Raw genomic sequence first — 16,579 nt, forward strand, 5'->3', positions numbered from 1 at the left:
TGAAGAGAAATCTCCCTAATCGGGCACAGATGACGAAAAAAAAAAGAATGCTTTTAATAATAGTCACAGGTGTCGTATATGGAGATAAGCAATGAGCATGTGGGGTTGGAGGAGTAACTGTAATGAGGTTTGGGGTGTATGAAAGGCCGAAAGCCATTGAGTTGCATGTGTGTGTGGTAATTGGGATTCACTTTTATGCTCTGGGCCATTTCTGTGCTTGCTTTTGCCATATTTCGTAAAATAAAATGATCTAGGAGTCTCTGCATCTGTTTCCTCAAAAACATACATGACCCTGGCCTGGGAGCCATGGAAAACTAAGTAGCCTGTGGTGTATATTGTGTATAATAAAAGTCTGACTCCTCTGTTCCATTGGTGTGATCCTTCCCGTCCTGCCCCTATAGATCTGTATATGGATGGCATCCTGTGTGTATCGGGTCCTCGGCCTCTCCCACAGCCATGGGCTTGAGGCTATTCAGCATTGACCAGGCCGTTGTTTTCCTCCTGTATATTATGGAGAATCGTGTACAATGATAATAAGCAAAGTCCTATAATGCGGCAGGTCTAATCCCAGTGAATAGAACAATAGCTTTCTCACAGCTGTGCGTTCCCATCAGCCTCCACAGGACCCGATTGTATCTGTAGGTCTGAGTGCTACTATAGCAGAGCACTGACACTGCAAGCTAAAGAATGGCTCTCATTCATGGCAGCCCCATTCAGATCATTTTCTCAAGGTCGTCCCATACTCGATTTCCCCCCTTTGTTCCCTCACACCGGAATACGAATGTCCTAGGGGCCCTATTCATTACAAATGAACATTGTGAGAATTGCTTGTGGTTTCTCAGCTCTCGGGGCGCAGAGATTAGAGGTAAGACCCCCACCACATTCCTGTGTCCCCCTTCTGGCTGCTGGAAGGGAGGCGGCCTGTCCTGGGAACGCACTCTGTGCACATGCAAGTTATTGTCTCGTACGGTGCTGGAGAGAAATGGAAGGGAGCAAACATTGCGCTGTCTGTGTCACCAACTCTCAACGTCACATCTATTATAAATCTTTCATCTCTCTGCAGGGAGCGCAATAATCAAGTGTCTCTCTAGGACCAGATTTGTGAGGGCACCTTTACTTCCTGTAGATATGTATGATGCAGCGCTCTGCGGACATGGATGACATTAGAAGTCTGTAATGCTCCAGCACTGTGCAGTGCAGCTTCGCCGAACATTACTTCTCTCACAGTCTGCAGTTATTGAACGCCAAGCTCCAGCCTTATCTCCAGTCTTGATAAGTTGTACAGACAGCAAAAAACAGCCAACAGAGGGTCTAATTCTTCTCTACTTCATGCAAAACTAAAAAAACAGTTTGTCATTTTGATGTCAGGTAGTGACTATATTAGGGCCAGGGAACTGTACTCCTGGTACTGGTCTAGCAGAGGGCTGTCACTGTGCTCATTGTGTTGTCAGGTTATGGTCATTATAGTCCTCTGTGCACTCCTGTACTAGTCGTGACAGAGGGCTGTCACTGATGAGATACTGGTCATGATGAAGGGGTGTCACTGTGGTCATTGTGTGTTCAGGTAGTGGTTATTAGAGGGCCGAGGGTTGTCACTGTGATCATTATATAGTCATGTAGTGGTCATTGTATGACCACGGTCACTGTGCACTCCTGTACTTGTCATGGTGGAGGTATGGTCATTGAGTGGTCATTATAGGACTGTGATCACTGTGCACTCCTGTACTAGCCATGGCGGAGGGCTGGTCATTGTGTGACTGGTTCATGGTCATTATAGAGCCACAACCACTATGCACTCCTGTACTAGTCATGGCGGAGGGCTGGTCATTGTGTGGCCACGGTCACTGTATACTCCTGTACAAGCCATGACGGAGGGCTGGTCATTGTGTGACTGGTTCATGGTCATTATAGGGCCACAACCACTATGCACTCCTTTTACTAGCCATGGTGGAGGGCTGGTCATTGTGTGACTGGTTCACAGTCATTATAGGGCCACAACCACTATGCACTCCTGTACTAGTCATGGCGGAGGGCTGGTCATTGTGTGACCACGGTCACTGTATACTCCTGTACTAGTCATGGCGGAGGGTTGGTCATTGTGTGACTGGTTCATGGTCATTATAGGGCCACAACCACTATGCACTCCTTTTACTAGCCATGGTGGAGGGCTGGTCATTGTGTGACTGGTTCACAGTCATTATAGGGCCACAACCACTATGCACTCCTGTACTAGTCATGGCGGAGGGCTGGTCATTGTGTGACCACGGTCACTGTATACTCCTGTACTAGTCATGGCGGAGGGCTGGTCATTGTGTGACTGGTTCATGGTCATTATAGGGCCACAACCACTATGCACTCCTGTACTAGCCATGGCAGAGGCCTGGTCATTGTGTGACCAGTTCGTAGTCATAGGGCCACGGTCACTATGCACTTCCATACTATTCACGGCAAAGGTCTGACCATAGAATGCATGGTCATATAGATGGACATAAAATCCAGTCAGTGTAGCTGGCAAGGAAGACACACAGGGAGGGAGGGAGATGTGGTTTGAGCTTTCCTTCCCAGACTGAGTGCTTTGCAGCATCACCCGTAAAACATTGTACAGGAATTCTACATGGTATCGGGAGCAATCATTAGCCATAGCGACGAGGAGAGGGTTAAGGTCTCTAAAGATGGACATCAAACCCTTTTTTGTCAGCAGACTAGAATGAGCCTCTGCTCACAAGGGACAAGGAAGTGTGAGAATTCACAATAACATTCGTTTTCTCAACCTAACACTTAAGCAGCTCCACCCATACCTGAAAATCAGTGAACGTTTGTGTAAATCTCCTGTACTCACATTTAGATCCTTCATGTCATCCAACAGACTGAGCTTCTCTGGGACAGACTCCAGGTGATCCAGAGCCATTCGTGTACTCTGAAATCACAAAGAGACAAGTCAGTACAAACTGGAATAAAAACACCGTCTACCTTTGTTACCTAAGATGTGGGTGTCTGCTCCGTACACAAGACATGGCCCGTGGCAGTCTATAGGTATACAGTTAACACTGTGCTTTGTGGAAATGTGCAATATTTGTATGAAATCATTTTAAGGTTTTCTCATATTGCCAGAACAAAGGCTGTATGTGGACTTTCAGGCCCCAGGATGAGGAAAAAAAATGTCTAAAAGCCAAACACAGATAATAGGTCACTATTGTTGTGGAAATTTTTATTAATGTATGTTGTCAGATGTCCCCCGGTATCAGTTTTGCTGTAATACGCTCATATGAGCGTATTCGCACATACAGACGTTGGTGGAAGACCATTGGCTGCAGAAACCTTCCCGAGGACACGGCAGATCTGTTTACTCTTTTAAGGATGTTTGTTTATGCCTCACCATGGGACTGGCCACTCCATGGCGACCACATCTAAGCTCCTAAGTAAGCAGAGCTGCGTATATGAGAACCATAGCATAACCATACAAAATAATGTCCCACTGAGCCTTGATAGAGTATGGCTCGCGTCATTGGTAGCAGTGGGAATGTGCACACGATCGCGTTCAGAGCCATGTAAGTAGTGTTCAAATTGTGAGACACTGTGTCTCACAAAGACGCTTGCCGCATGGCTCTGCACACGTCACTACTATATTTCTATTTGAATATATACATGTGTGTGATTGGTTCTTTTGAAAGAATACAAGTGTCGGATTAGCTAATTCTGAAGCCACCACCTTCCTTTGTTATTCATGTTTATAGTATAAATAAAAGGAGCTGGCTACTCTCTGAAGGATTCTGCTAAGCTCAAGGTGATACCAGTATCTGTGTTACTTGGAGACGTACAAGCGCTCTTTCCTGGCATTATATAAGAGAGCTGTTTTTTGTGCTTTTAAGCACAGAGAAATTATTTGCTTATAGGGAGAAGTTTAAAATTTCCCTAACACTATAACCCCTTCCAGCTGGACTTTTGAGATGATCTGAACGCCAGTTGTTTCCTGATCATGTGATTGGCCGTCACCGTAATGAAGTGATCAGGAATCTGTGCTACCACCTCCCAAGTATTGCTATGTGACTGGGAGCGGTTGGTCACAGTGCTGGGGGGGGGGGCACGCAATTAGGTATGTTCCCAGGACAAAACACATGGCAGAACTGCCACATACATGCGTACAACTGATGGGGAGGGAATTAAAAAAACTGCTAGCCAGCGATGAAGTCTGCTAGATGTTTCAAGAGCCAGCACTCCCATTATCATCTGTAATTAACCTCACCAAACTGGAGTTTTTACATAGCTGGCTGAAAGCTTCAACAATGTCATGTATGTAAAGGCTGCTTCACACACTTCCCTGTACTGAACCCTTTATGTACAAGGCCTAAGTGCTTTCCTGAGCAGGTACAAAAAAAACCTGCAGGTTTTTCCGGGTCCCACAGTACTTGGTTACAACTAGGGCAGGACATACACAATATTTTTTCTTTTGTTCAACCAGTGAATGAAAGAAAATGAATTGATTTCCCTATCCACACATTCAAGATTGATGGGGGAATTGATCTCATGGAGCTATTGTATGCTGACAGTAGGGAGGTTTCCCTGCTGTCAGAATACAGTCACCAGCACCGGCTTTAGCTGGCAGCACTTCTAGACAACTAGCCTGCCCATAGATGGATTGAAATCTGTCTGGTCCCTCCTGAACCAGCCGAATTTCAATCCATCTGTGGCCAGCATAACCACTTCCATACCGCAGGCCGTCATATGACGTCCTGGGCTTTCAGTGGTGATATCTGAATGATGGGTGCAGCTACAGGCATCATTCAGATACTGTTTTTATTCAGCTGTGATTCCCTTCACTGTAAAAACAATCATAGCGGCTATTCAGCCGCTTGATCATTCTTATAGACAGCGGGAAGGAACGCCCGCCGCCCTTCGGTGCGTCTCCCAGCTCGCCCGTGCAATTGGCGAATCGGAGAAGGAATCCACTGCCGACGGAAATTAACCATAGAGTTTTCTGAGAGACAGCTGGTCCCTGGCAGTCTCTATGACTCTCAGAGGCCTGGGCTTATAGACCCCACATCTCTCCATAAAGAGGACCTGTCACGCACTATTCCTATTACAGGGGATGTTTACATTCCTTGTAATAGGAATAAAAGTGATCACATTTTTTTTCTAAAGGGAATCTGTAAAAATTAAAAAAGCAAAATAAACAATAAAAATCACCCCCAATGTTAGAGCGAGAACAATAATTCTAGTTCAAGACCTGAGATTTTTAAGTACCAAAGTTTGGCGTCATTCCATGGGTGTGCGCAATTTTAAAACGTGACATGTTAGGTATCTATTTACTCGGCGTAACATCATCTGTCACATTATACAAAAAAATTGGGCAAACTTTTTTTTTTTTTTATTCAGGAAAGCGTTTTTTTTTCAAAATTTGAAAAATTGCTGCGCAAATACCGTGTGACATTAAAAGATGCAATGACCACCGTGTTATTCCCTAGGGACTCTGCTAAAAAAATATATATATTTATTTATTTATTTTATTTATTTCAGGTACTTATATAGCGCCGTCAATTTGCGCTTTACATATACATTGTACATTCACATCAGTCCCTACCCTCAAGGAGCTTACAATATATATATATATATATATATATATATATATATATATATATATATATATATATATAAATATAAAATATTTGGGGGTTCTTAGTAATTTTCTCGCAAAAAATGATGATTTTTACATGTAGGAGAGAAGTGCTGGAATTTGTGCAGTATGGAAGTGGTTAAGACTGCCTTTAAGGCTCCATTCACACTGGCGCGACTTGTCATGCGACTTTGAACACTAAAGTTGCATGACAAGACGCACCCCAATGTTTTTCAATGACAGCTGTTCAAATATGTGCGACTTAAAGTTGCAGCGGCTTTAAAAAGGTTCCTGCACTACTTTGGTCTGACTTGAGTGCCATGTAAACTGCAATGTAAACCCTCAAAAGTCAAATGAAAGTCACACTTGAATGTTATACATACGAAGTTGTGCAACAGTCATCCATTATCACCTATTTGGTCAAAGCCAAAGTCGCACCCATCCAAAGTTGCACTTGTACAAATGTGACCGAAGCTAAAATTTAGTTAAAGTATTTAAGAATTCTACTTTAACAAATCTTAAAAATGCTCCCTCTCCCCTTCTAACACCTATGCTGACACTAACCTGTGTCACAAAAAAATGATATATTTACCTATTTTCAGCCCACTCCAGTTCAGTAATGGGATTTCTTGTGACTGCCAGCACTGTCTGCAGGGGAAAGGAGAGCACTCAACAACGGCTGGTTATGCCTGGGAGCAGTGACATCATCCATAGGCTTCCTATGGCCCATTCGTTTATGGCGCTCCCTCATCTCCCCTGCAGCCACCGCTGACTGACACAGGTAAGCTGGACCGTGTGACCGGAGTGGTCTGAAAATAGTGAGCATAGGTGTTTTCTGATTAGTTTTGGCTTTGCCTGGAATTCTGCTTTAAGCCTGATAGCAGAATATGGGACACCACTGTTCTGCTCCAAAGTGAGATGGGAGAGGAAAATTTCCATTCTCGGGACCTGCAATGAGTGACAGGAAACACCAGGCAGTGTTGATGTATTGCAGAGACTGAGATGAAGACCATCTGCTCCGGCATTGCTCTATAATGCCAATTACGGCAGGTTTACAGTGCCGCATTTCACCCGAAATCCAATTTATCCCAAATTGCTGCAATTCAGGTACAGCTTCTCTATGATTCTACACTAATGTCTCTGAAATGCAATGCCAGCTAAGGAGAAGAATCTACTAAAATGAAGGATACATTATACAAGGTGATCTTATGTGCGTCACCATATGTAAAAACTGAGGGTGCGGGGAGTTCGTGGTCGCTGTTTTATGTGGGCTGGGCCTACACACTTTTCTCCAGTATATTTCTAGAAAGTGCTGCATGCAGCAGTTCATGCACACTGACTTCCACTAGGTTGAATGGCAATGGCTTAGTGGTCAGCACTTCTGTCTTGCAGCACTGGGGTCCTCAGTTCTGATCCCAGCCAAGACATAAGCTGCATGGAATGTGCATATTTTCCCCGTGCGTTCATGCTTTCCAGGACACTATCTGCATGGAGTCTGCATATTCTCCCTGTGCTTAAAAAGGTTCCAGGACACTATCTGCATATTCTCCCTGTGCTTACATGGGTTTCCAAGACACTACCTGTATGGAGTCTGCATATTCTCCCTGTGCTCGCACGAATTCTAGGACAATATCGGCATGGATTCTGCATATTCTCCCTGTGCTTACATGGGTTTCCAATACACTATATCTGCATGGAGTCTGCATATTCTTCCTGTGCTCGCATGAATTCCAGGACACTATCTGCATGGAGTCTGCATATTCTCCCCTGTGCTTGCATGGGTTTCTAAGACCATCTGCATGGAGTCTGCATATTCTCCCTGAGCTTGTGTGGGTTTCCTTTCGGTATTACAGTTTCCTCCCACCCCCCAATGAAATGCTGGTAGGCCAATTGGCCCTAGTATGTGTCGGAGAATGTGAAATAAGGATTGTAGAAGGGACAAAAGGGACTGATGTTTATGTGCAGTATGTAAAGCACTGTGTAAATAGTCGGCCCCATATAAGTATCTGTAAAACATACATAAATCGGTACTCTTGTAATGGAAATCTGGAGCCCAGAATGGTTGCACAGATTTTATTGGCTCTAGCTTGAACAAGGGCTTCTTGAGTCCCCCTGCTGGATTCCGATGGATGCTGCATCTTGTAGTGTGCACGCTGCTGAACACAGCGGAATGACATAACCTGGAGATGCTGCCGCTCAGGTGCTTTCCACTGACCTGAGGAAAACAGTGCAGTGCAGGCGTACGTATAATACATAGGAGGCTTCTTGTGCTGCCTTCTATCACATTGCTATGACAGGTTTACTTCAATGAATTAATTATGTTCTGTTTATTAGGCCTTTGGTGGACGGTTTTTGGTGCACGCGATCTTAGTATACCAGTCAGAGGTAAACAATTCCTTTCCACTAACCACCATAGATTAGGACTGACCTGTTACACCCTTGTATTTCAGGAATTTACATAAGACGGTGATGCGTTTTGGGGGTGTGATTGCTGCACACGCCCTGACCCCGCAGGGACTTTCTGTTTTACAGAGGATTGTGTAATAATGCAGATAAAGACAAGATTGACTTGTCCAATCTAGACTAAACTGGCATTCAGTGTTTTATCAATTCATTGCTTTTGGCAGGGCCTCCCCTGGAGGTCAGTCACTGCACAGTCTGTGGCCCCTGATCTAGCTGCATGAGAAGGCGGCTTGTGCCTCCCACCTCACCAGACTGCGGCCTCTCATCAGTGAAATAATATGACAACGCAGGCCGGCTCCAGACAGCCTCACCATCCACAAAAAGTACAATCCTCTTAGGAAACTGAGCCGAGATGGGAGATAAAGCACCCAATCAGAGAGCTGTCACTGCGGCGCACAGAGACTTTAATAATTCCCCGCCGCTCGTGTCCTTCCTGTAGATCAGATTTTTGTCAAGCAGTTTGTTACCAGAGATACACAGTGCCAAAACAATTTAACACTTAATCTGTCAGCTGCTTCCTGTTTGCCAATAAACCCGCAACAAAGTGGCCAAATAAAGGATGTTTTATTTAGGGGAAATAAAAGGATTGTTATTGCTTTATTCAGGTGCTTAACCCCAAGCACGTGATGATGTTTATGCTGGCACCCATTGCCATTAGCTGTGATTGACAGCCCACTAGGCTGTCAGTTACAAAGCCTAACCCCCCCCCCCCCCCGATATCACTGACAGACAGCCAGTGACTAAGGACAACAACCTGCTGTGCAGAAGAAGACCACCTCCACACCTATAGCAGTACCTGGAAGGTGCATGTATTGGGGCTGGTCAGAGGTTTAAAGTTCGTACATAAGGTCCAAAGCAAATGCATTGGGGGGGCTGATCTGAGGTCCAAAGCAAATGCATTGGGGGGCTGATCTGAGGTCCAAAGCAAATGCATTGCGGGGGCTGATCTGAGGTCCAAAGCAAATGCATTCGGGGGGGGGGCCTCATCTGAGGTCCAAAGCAAATGCATGGGAGGGGCTCATCTTAAGGTCCAGAGCAAATGCATTGGGGGGGGGGGGGGGTGCTCAGCTAAGGTCCAAAGAAAATGTATTGGGGGCTGATGTGAGAACTAAAATGCATACATTGGGACTGATCTAAGGGCCAAAGCAAATGCACTGGGGGTCTAATCTGAGGTCCAAAGCGAATGCATTGTGTGTGTGTGTGTGTGTGTGTGTGTGTGTGTGTGTGTGTGTGGGGGGGGGGGGGCCTCTTCTGAGGTCCAAAGAGAATGTATCGGGGGCTGATGTGAGAGATAAAATGCATGCATTGGGGGCTGATCTGTAATCTAAATTCCATACAGTCAAGTTGGTCTGAAGCACATGCGTTTGGGCTACGCTTTGTGTGTGCACCAGTATATCCATTTTTGCACACTTTGTACTGCAAATGGTAAGTTAAACTGACTAACCACTTTCTGCCAGCCATACGCATATATGCGGCTTCTCGGCAGGTGGGCTCTAATGCAGAGCGGAGATAGATATATACACACACACACACACACAGTATCTCACAAATGTGAGTACACCCCTCACATTTTTGTGAGTATTTTATTATATCTTTTCTTGTGACAACACTGAAGAAATTACACTTTGCTACAATGTAAAGTAGTGAGTGTACAGCTTGTATAACAGTGTAAATTTGCTGTCCCCTCAAAATAATTCAACACACAGCCAATATTATCTAAACCTCTGGCAACAAAAGTGAGTACACCCCTAAGTGAAAATGTCCAAATTGGTCACAATTAGCCATTTTCCCTCCCCGATTTCATGTGACTCATTAGTGTTACAAGGTCTCAGGTGTGAATGGGGAGCAGGTGTGTTAAATTTGGTGTCATTGCTCTCACTCTCTCATACTGGTCACTGGAAGTTCAACATGGCACCTCATAGTGAAGAACGCTCTGAGGATCTGAAAAAAAGAATTGTTGCTCTACATAAAGATGGCCTAGGCCAGTGATGGCGAACCTTGGCACCCCAGATGTTTTGGAACTACATTTCCCATGATGCTCAACTACACTGCAGAGTGCAGGAGCATCATGGGAAATGTAGTTCCTAAACATCTGGGGTGCCAAGATTCTCCATCACTGACCTAGGCTATAAGAAGATTGCAAAGACCCTGAAACTGAGCTGCAACATGGTGGCCAAGACCATACAGCGGTTTAACAGGAAAGGTTCTACTTGGAACAGGCCTTGCCATGGTCGACCACAGAAGATGAGTGCACGTGCTCGGCGTCATATCTAGATCTTGTCTTTTGGAAATAGACGTATTAGTGCTGCCAGCATTGCTACAGCGATTAAAGGGGTGGTGGAGGGGTCAGCCTGTCAGTGTTCAGACCATACACCGCACACTGCATCAAATTGGTCTGCATGGCTGTCGTCCCAGAAGTATGCCCCTTCTAAAGATGAGGCACAAGAAAACCCACAAACAGTTTGCTGAAGACAAGCAGACTAAGGACATGGATTACAGGAACTATGTCCTGTGGTCTGAGACCAAGATAAACTTATTTGGTTCAGATGGTGTCAAGCGTGTGTGGCAACAACCAGGTCAAGAGTACAAAGACAACTGTGTCTTACCTACAGTCAAGCATGGTGGTGGGAGTGTCATGGTCTGGGGCTGCATGAGTGCTGCCGACACTGAAGAGCTACAGTTCATTGAGGGAACCATGAATGGCAACATTGACTGTGACATACTAAAGCAGAGCATGAACCCCTCCCTTCGGAGACTGGGCCGCATGGCAGTATTCCAACATGATAACCCCAAACACACCTCCAAGACTACCACTGCCTTGCTAAAGAAGCTGAGGGTAAAGGTGATGGACTGGCCGAGCATGTCTCCAGACCTAAAAACTATTGAGCATCTGTGGGGCATCCTCAAAAGGAAGGTGGAGAAGTGCAAGGTCTCTAACATCCACCAGCCCCATGTTGTCGACATGGAGGAGTGGAAGAGGACAGTATTCCAACATGATAACGACCCCAAACACACTGGCCAAGCATGTCTCCAGACATAAACCCTATTGAGCATCTGTGGGGCATCCTCAAATGGAAGGTGGAAGAGCGCACGGTCTCTAACATCCATGGAGGTGTGGAAGAGGACTGCAGTGGCAACCTGTGAAGCTCTAGTGAACTCCATGCCAAAGAGGGTTAAGACATTGCTGGAAAATAATGGTGGCCACACAAAATATTAACACTTTGGGCCCAATTTGGACATTTCGACTTATGGGTGTACTCACTTTTGTTGCCAGCAGTTTAGACATGAATGGCTGTGTGGTGAGTTATTTTGAGGGGACAGCTAATTTATACTGTTATACAATCTGTACACTCACTACTTTACATTGTAGCAAAGTGTAATTTCTTCAGTGTTGTCACATGGAAAGATATAATAAAATATTTACAAAAATGTGAGGGGTGTACTCACTTTTGTGAAATACTATATATGTATATATATAGTATTTCACAAAAGTGTGTATGTATGTATATATATATATATATATATATATATATACACATACACACACATTGGTCTGACTTTCATGCAACTTGAGGTCCATAGACTTCAATGTTGACCCTCAGAATTTGCATGAAAGTCGTACCTGAATGTGCTACATTATATATATATATATATATATATATAAACACACGTTCCTATGTAAACACTTTATTGTGCTGGGAGCGCGCTCCCATCATGGGTACCAGAAAGCTCCCAATGCATACTTGCAATCGGGAGCTTTCTGATCATGTGACTGCCAATCACATGATCTGAATGCCTGCTTCCTGGCATTTAGAACCTTTTAAAGAGCGTGGAAGTGGTGGCAGGGGAAGGGGGTTAATGAATATAATATTTTGCCATTAGCTGTAAAACTGAGTGTAAAAACAAAACTAAGCCAACCACACTGGTGTTTATACTTGAAAAACATGAAAAGTAACCCCCTTGTCTACTGGGGCAATTTATTTTTTTAGAAATTACTGTGATTGGTAACCTGCAATATATTACATTTTTGGGTCAAAGCTGGGTCCAGGGTCCAATATGTGAAATGGATGCGGTTAACCACATCCAATTCGCATAACATGAATGGCTTTCATTGAAGCCGGTTCACGCTTGTCCAGGGAGGCTGCGGTGCGGTTTGAAAAAGAGTCCTGTGGGTTTGTGGGTCTGGTGCAGGTGCGACTTCAGGGAGAAATGTGTACCTGAGTCGCACCTGAACCGGTGAACAGAAACGCACAGGACGCCGTACTGCAAACGGTAGCCGGACATGTGTAAACTCAGGCTCCATGCACACTTGTACAACTCCAAAGTTGCATGACTTTTAAGTGCAATTTTGATGCAACTTTGGATGGGTGTAACTTTGATACGACTTTGGCTTTGACAAGTGGTAATGGACAACAGTTGCATTGTAGCACATTCAGGTACGACTTTCATGCAAATTCTGAGGGTTAACATTGAAGTCTATGGACCTCAAGTTGCATGAAAGTCAGACCAAAGTAGTGCATGAACTATTTTGAAGTTGTTGCAACTTTAATTTGCACATATATGAATGGTTATCATTGGAAAACATGTGGAACGACTCGTCATGTGACTTTGATGTCCAAAGTTGCATGACAAGTCGCCCAAGTGTGAATGGAGCCTTAATGCGAAAAAGGCTGCTGACCCCAGAAATGTACTGATTATAGAGGACAAATACAGAGATTGCACAGCTATAGGGCCACACGGGGTCAAAAATTAAGAGCAAAGACTTTGGCGAAGATACAGAGAGCCACCAACCACATGACAATGTGCTACTGGCCATATGGGAAATATCAGGGTTCCACTAACTGCAGAGCAAATTACAATTCATGAGAAAAACTGGGCTAAATGCTATAGAAGGATTGAAGAATTATGGAGACGAGATTGCCGTGCTACATTCTGAGCTTTGGGGTTTACGTGCTTTAGGACTAAACTACACAATGGCCTCAATTCACAAAACTAAAAACAAGAGGATAAGTAAACTTAATTTCAAATTAGTGACAGATATTTTTAGCAAAATCCAATAAGATTTGAAAATTACAGTCACATGACTAAACGAGAGAGCCTTATCCTTGTTTTAGAGTACAACTAAAAGGCAAACTTTTTATTTTTTTTTTTTTTTGTTTTGGCTAGAGTGGAGAGGGATTAGAACACCTGGCAGTTTGTATTGCTGTCTGTGCCCCCCATTAGGGAGATTCACCCTCTCTATTTGTCCCGTTTACCGTTACCACTGAGTGTGAAAGAAAATCCCAAATTTTGGGTTGTCACCAGACTAGGAGTAGAGGGGAAATGTTTACAATTGGCACACTAGTTCTGGTGACTTTGAAGGGACTAACTCCCATTTCATGTTTTGTCTGTGGGACAGAAATGTAAGATGAATCTCCTCAATGGGCAACAGAAAAAACTGACAGGGGTTATAACCCCCCCTTACTATATCCAAATTGAAAAAAAAGAAGTTTTGCCTTTAGTTCTACTTTAAACCTTAGCCAATTGAGCCTAATTCCAGTCTTGTGTTGCTGAGCAGATTAACCCCTTGCTGATTTTCTTATTTGCAGGAAATAGTCTTTACAAAGGTAAAGGCTCAAATTTAAACTTGTCAAAATAGTTTTGCTTAGCTAGAATAAAATGTTTAAAGCGATTGTAATGTCTCGTTTTTTGTTTTTTTTCCTAAAAAAGTAACAAGTATGTTATACTTACCTGCTCTGTTGTAGTGGATTTGCACAGAGCAGCCCAGATCCTCCTCTTCTCAGGTCCCTCGTCTGTGATCCTGGCACTTCCCTCCTGTTCAGCGCCCGCCCAGCAAGCAGCTTGCTATGGGGGTACCCGAGCCGAGTCACAGCTCCCTGTGTCCATTCAGACATTGAGCCCTGACCCGGCCCCACTCCCTCTCTCCCTTGATTGGTTAGCTGACTTTGATTGACAGCAGTGGGAGCCAATGGCACCGCTGCTGCGTCTCAGCCAATCAGGATGGAGAAATTGGGGCGGCTGAGACACCCGTGGACAGAGGGCGACCTCAGGTAGGTGTTAGGGGGGCTGAGGAGGGCTGCTGCACATAGAGAGCTTTTTAACTTAATGCACAGACTGCATTAAGATAAAAAGACCTTCTGCCTTTACAAACCCCTTTAAAGTGAACCTGATCAATCACAGGAACTGTCATCAATCAGATACAGCTGAGAGGTGAAACAAGGGATCTGGTCGGAAGACCAATGAAAAGGACAGCATAGGGAGGGTTTCTTTACAGTAAAAGTGTTGAAGATACAGTTCAGTCATGTAAATTGAAATATTTAGGCTGGGTTCACACTGAAGGCCGCCTATTCATTTTAAATGGGCTGCTAATGCACTTCAGAGCAACCAAAATCTGCACCTGGTCCTTATAAAAGGTATGCAATGGATGGTAGTATACCGCAGCACAGATGCGTTGCCTTGGTGTGTTTGGATGTTATTCAAAATTAAAGTCACTGCAACGCACTACGAGTATATAGTGCCATACCGCAAATTATCCAACCGCAATAGCTTGATCTCAGTTTTAAAGTGTTTGTACACCTTTTACAGAAAAAAAGGTAAATTAACACCCTCCCCACCCCAAGTCTCCACTGTATTTACCTCTGTTAATGCTGAGCGGTCAGTGCCCACACAACCCGTATGGTGGTCCAGGGATTTCAAACCTCCCCTCTTCTCCATGCAATGCTTCTGGGATGGATCAGAGGGAGTCTGATTGGTCAGCGCCTGTACAGTGAATCGTTCTGGTCTGTCCTGGAACCCCTGCACAGAGAAGAGGGAGAAGAGCAGGGATTTCAAATCACTGGACAGACTGCGTGGGCACTGACAGCTCAGCATCCCTGGAGGTAAGTACAGAAGGGGCGAGTGGTAGTGGAGGGCGTTTAGAGTGTACGGGGCTAGATCACCTTTTTATTTTATTTTTTTTATAAAAAAGGTGAACTAACGCTTTAAACACTCTTCACACCGGGCTGTTAAATGCAGCTAAGGCAGACTGTTCATTTAGAATGGGCAACAAAAGCAAAACTGCAAATCTGCACACTCGCAGGGGATACTAGAACCCATCGTAGTGCATGGGAATGCATGGGAATTTCTAGCGTGTGTAAAAATAGCGGTGTGGGAGAGAAGCCACGGGACAAGAACATCACAGCAGTGGAGTTTCTCTTTAAAGGCTTAGGGCCAGTTCACACCACATGCAGTCCAGTGCGTATTTTGTTTCTGCATCAAAAACGCATTGATAGTTGGTTATCTGGTTTTCAATGGCATAGTTCAGATCAGTGCGGTCAGGTCCAATGCGTTCCAGAAAAAAAAAAAAAAAAAAAAGTATAAAATGCTGCATTTTTTTCTGTACTGAAACGTGGTAAAACACACTGGAATGCACCAAAACCACACTGGGACCTGTCCTTATTTAAAGGTTTAAAAAAAAAAAAAAAGGGGGAAAAAATGCACTGGACTTCATCAAAAATGCGCATGCATAAAAGCATCCGGACTGCTTTTCTCACAGAAAACACACTCCAGAACCGTTGTGGATGCATTTTTGCATGCACTTTTTAAACATGTTTTTGGTGTGTTCCAGTGCAATTTTGATGCGTTTCTGGATGCATGCCAGATGCTTTCTCTTTTTTCCCTGTTTTTTTTTCCACTGTACTGGGGTCTGGTGCGTTTTTGATGCATTTCGGTGCCTTTTTGATGTGTTTTACTGCATTCCAGTGCAGGAAAAATGCAGAATGTTCTACTTTTTTTTGCCCTGGAACTGACTGCATTGGTGTGAACTATGCTATTGGAAACCATATAACCTACTTTCCACTGAATTGCATGTGGTGTGAACTGGCCCCAAGTCCACTTTTTGTACTACTTTTGAAAATTTAGTAAATGCAGCAGCAGCAGCATTGATCTCATGATCACTGTGCACGGTTACTAAAGCCTGGTACAGATGAGCCAAATATCGGTCCCCCTATCAGAACACAATAGCTCAGTAGGGGGATTGCTGTACATTAATACAGCAGCTCCTCATTTTTTTTTTCCATTCAGCCCGCTGGGTTGAACAAAAAATAAAAACCGGTTAGTGTGTACCGGGCTTAATTGTTTGCAGTGAAGTTGTTTGCACTTGTTAACACAAAAGTGTAGCTGAACAACAGAATGGTGAGGGAGAAAGCTCCTCTGCACATGTTATATTTGCTACAATGGCAACTGGGACATGTAAGAGTTGACAACAGACCTGAATGTTGCGGCTGTGTGGGCGGGGCCATGCACAGCTGCGCTAAGTTGAAACAATCGCAGGATTCCTCTGGAAGATGCGCGCCAACATTCAGGTAAAGAGGGGTGCAGTGTGGTTTTTGGGGATTGTGTATGCAACCACCGTATGTTGATATTATACCCTAAATATGAGTGTAACATTAAACAGTGGACTTGGCCTTTAAAGCAGAACTAAACCCTCCTATCGTTTTCAAGGAAGCTGCCATCTTGACCTCTGAT

The 16,579-nt window shown here is 44.3% G+C and overlaps 1 protein-coding gene across 7 annotated transcripts in view; it reads right to left on the reverse strand.

The window, feature by feature from the left end:
* Positions 1-16,579, reverse strand: part of CEP128 (centrosomal protein 128) — a 361,449-nt gene that overhangs the window by 27,297 nt on the left and 317,573 nt on the right. For 4 of the 7 annotated variants that reach the window (XM_073610792.1, XM_073610793.1, XM_073610790.1 and 1 more), the window contains 2 exons: positions 14,711-14,869; positions 2,840-2,917 (listed from right to left, as the gene is read on the reverse strand). In XM_073610792.1, coding sequence (XP_073466893.1) covers positions 2,840-2,917; positions 14,711-14,869 — 237 coding nt within the window. The remainder of the gene's footprint in view (positions 1-2,839; positions 2,918-14,710; positions 14,870-16,579) is intronic. The other 3 variants (XM_073610796.1, XM_073610795.1, XM_073610794.1) reach the window with 1 other exon arrangement.

This window comes from Aquarana catesbeiana, linkage group LG13, assembly GCF_042186555.1.
Source record: "Aquarana catesbeiana isolate 2022-GZ linkage group LG13, ASM4218655v1, whole genome shotgun sequence".
Classification (NCBI taxonomy): domain Eukaryota; kingdom Metazoa; phylum Chordata; class Amphibia; order Anura; family Ranidae; genus Aquarana; species Aquarana catesbeiana.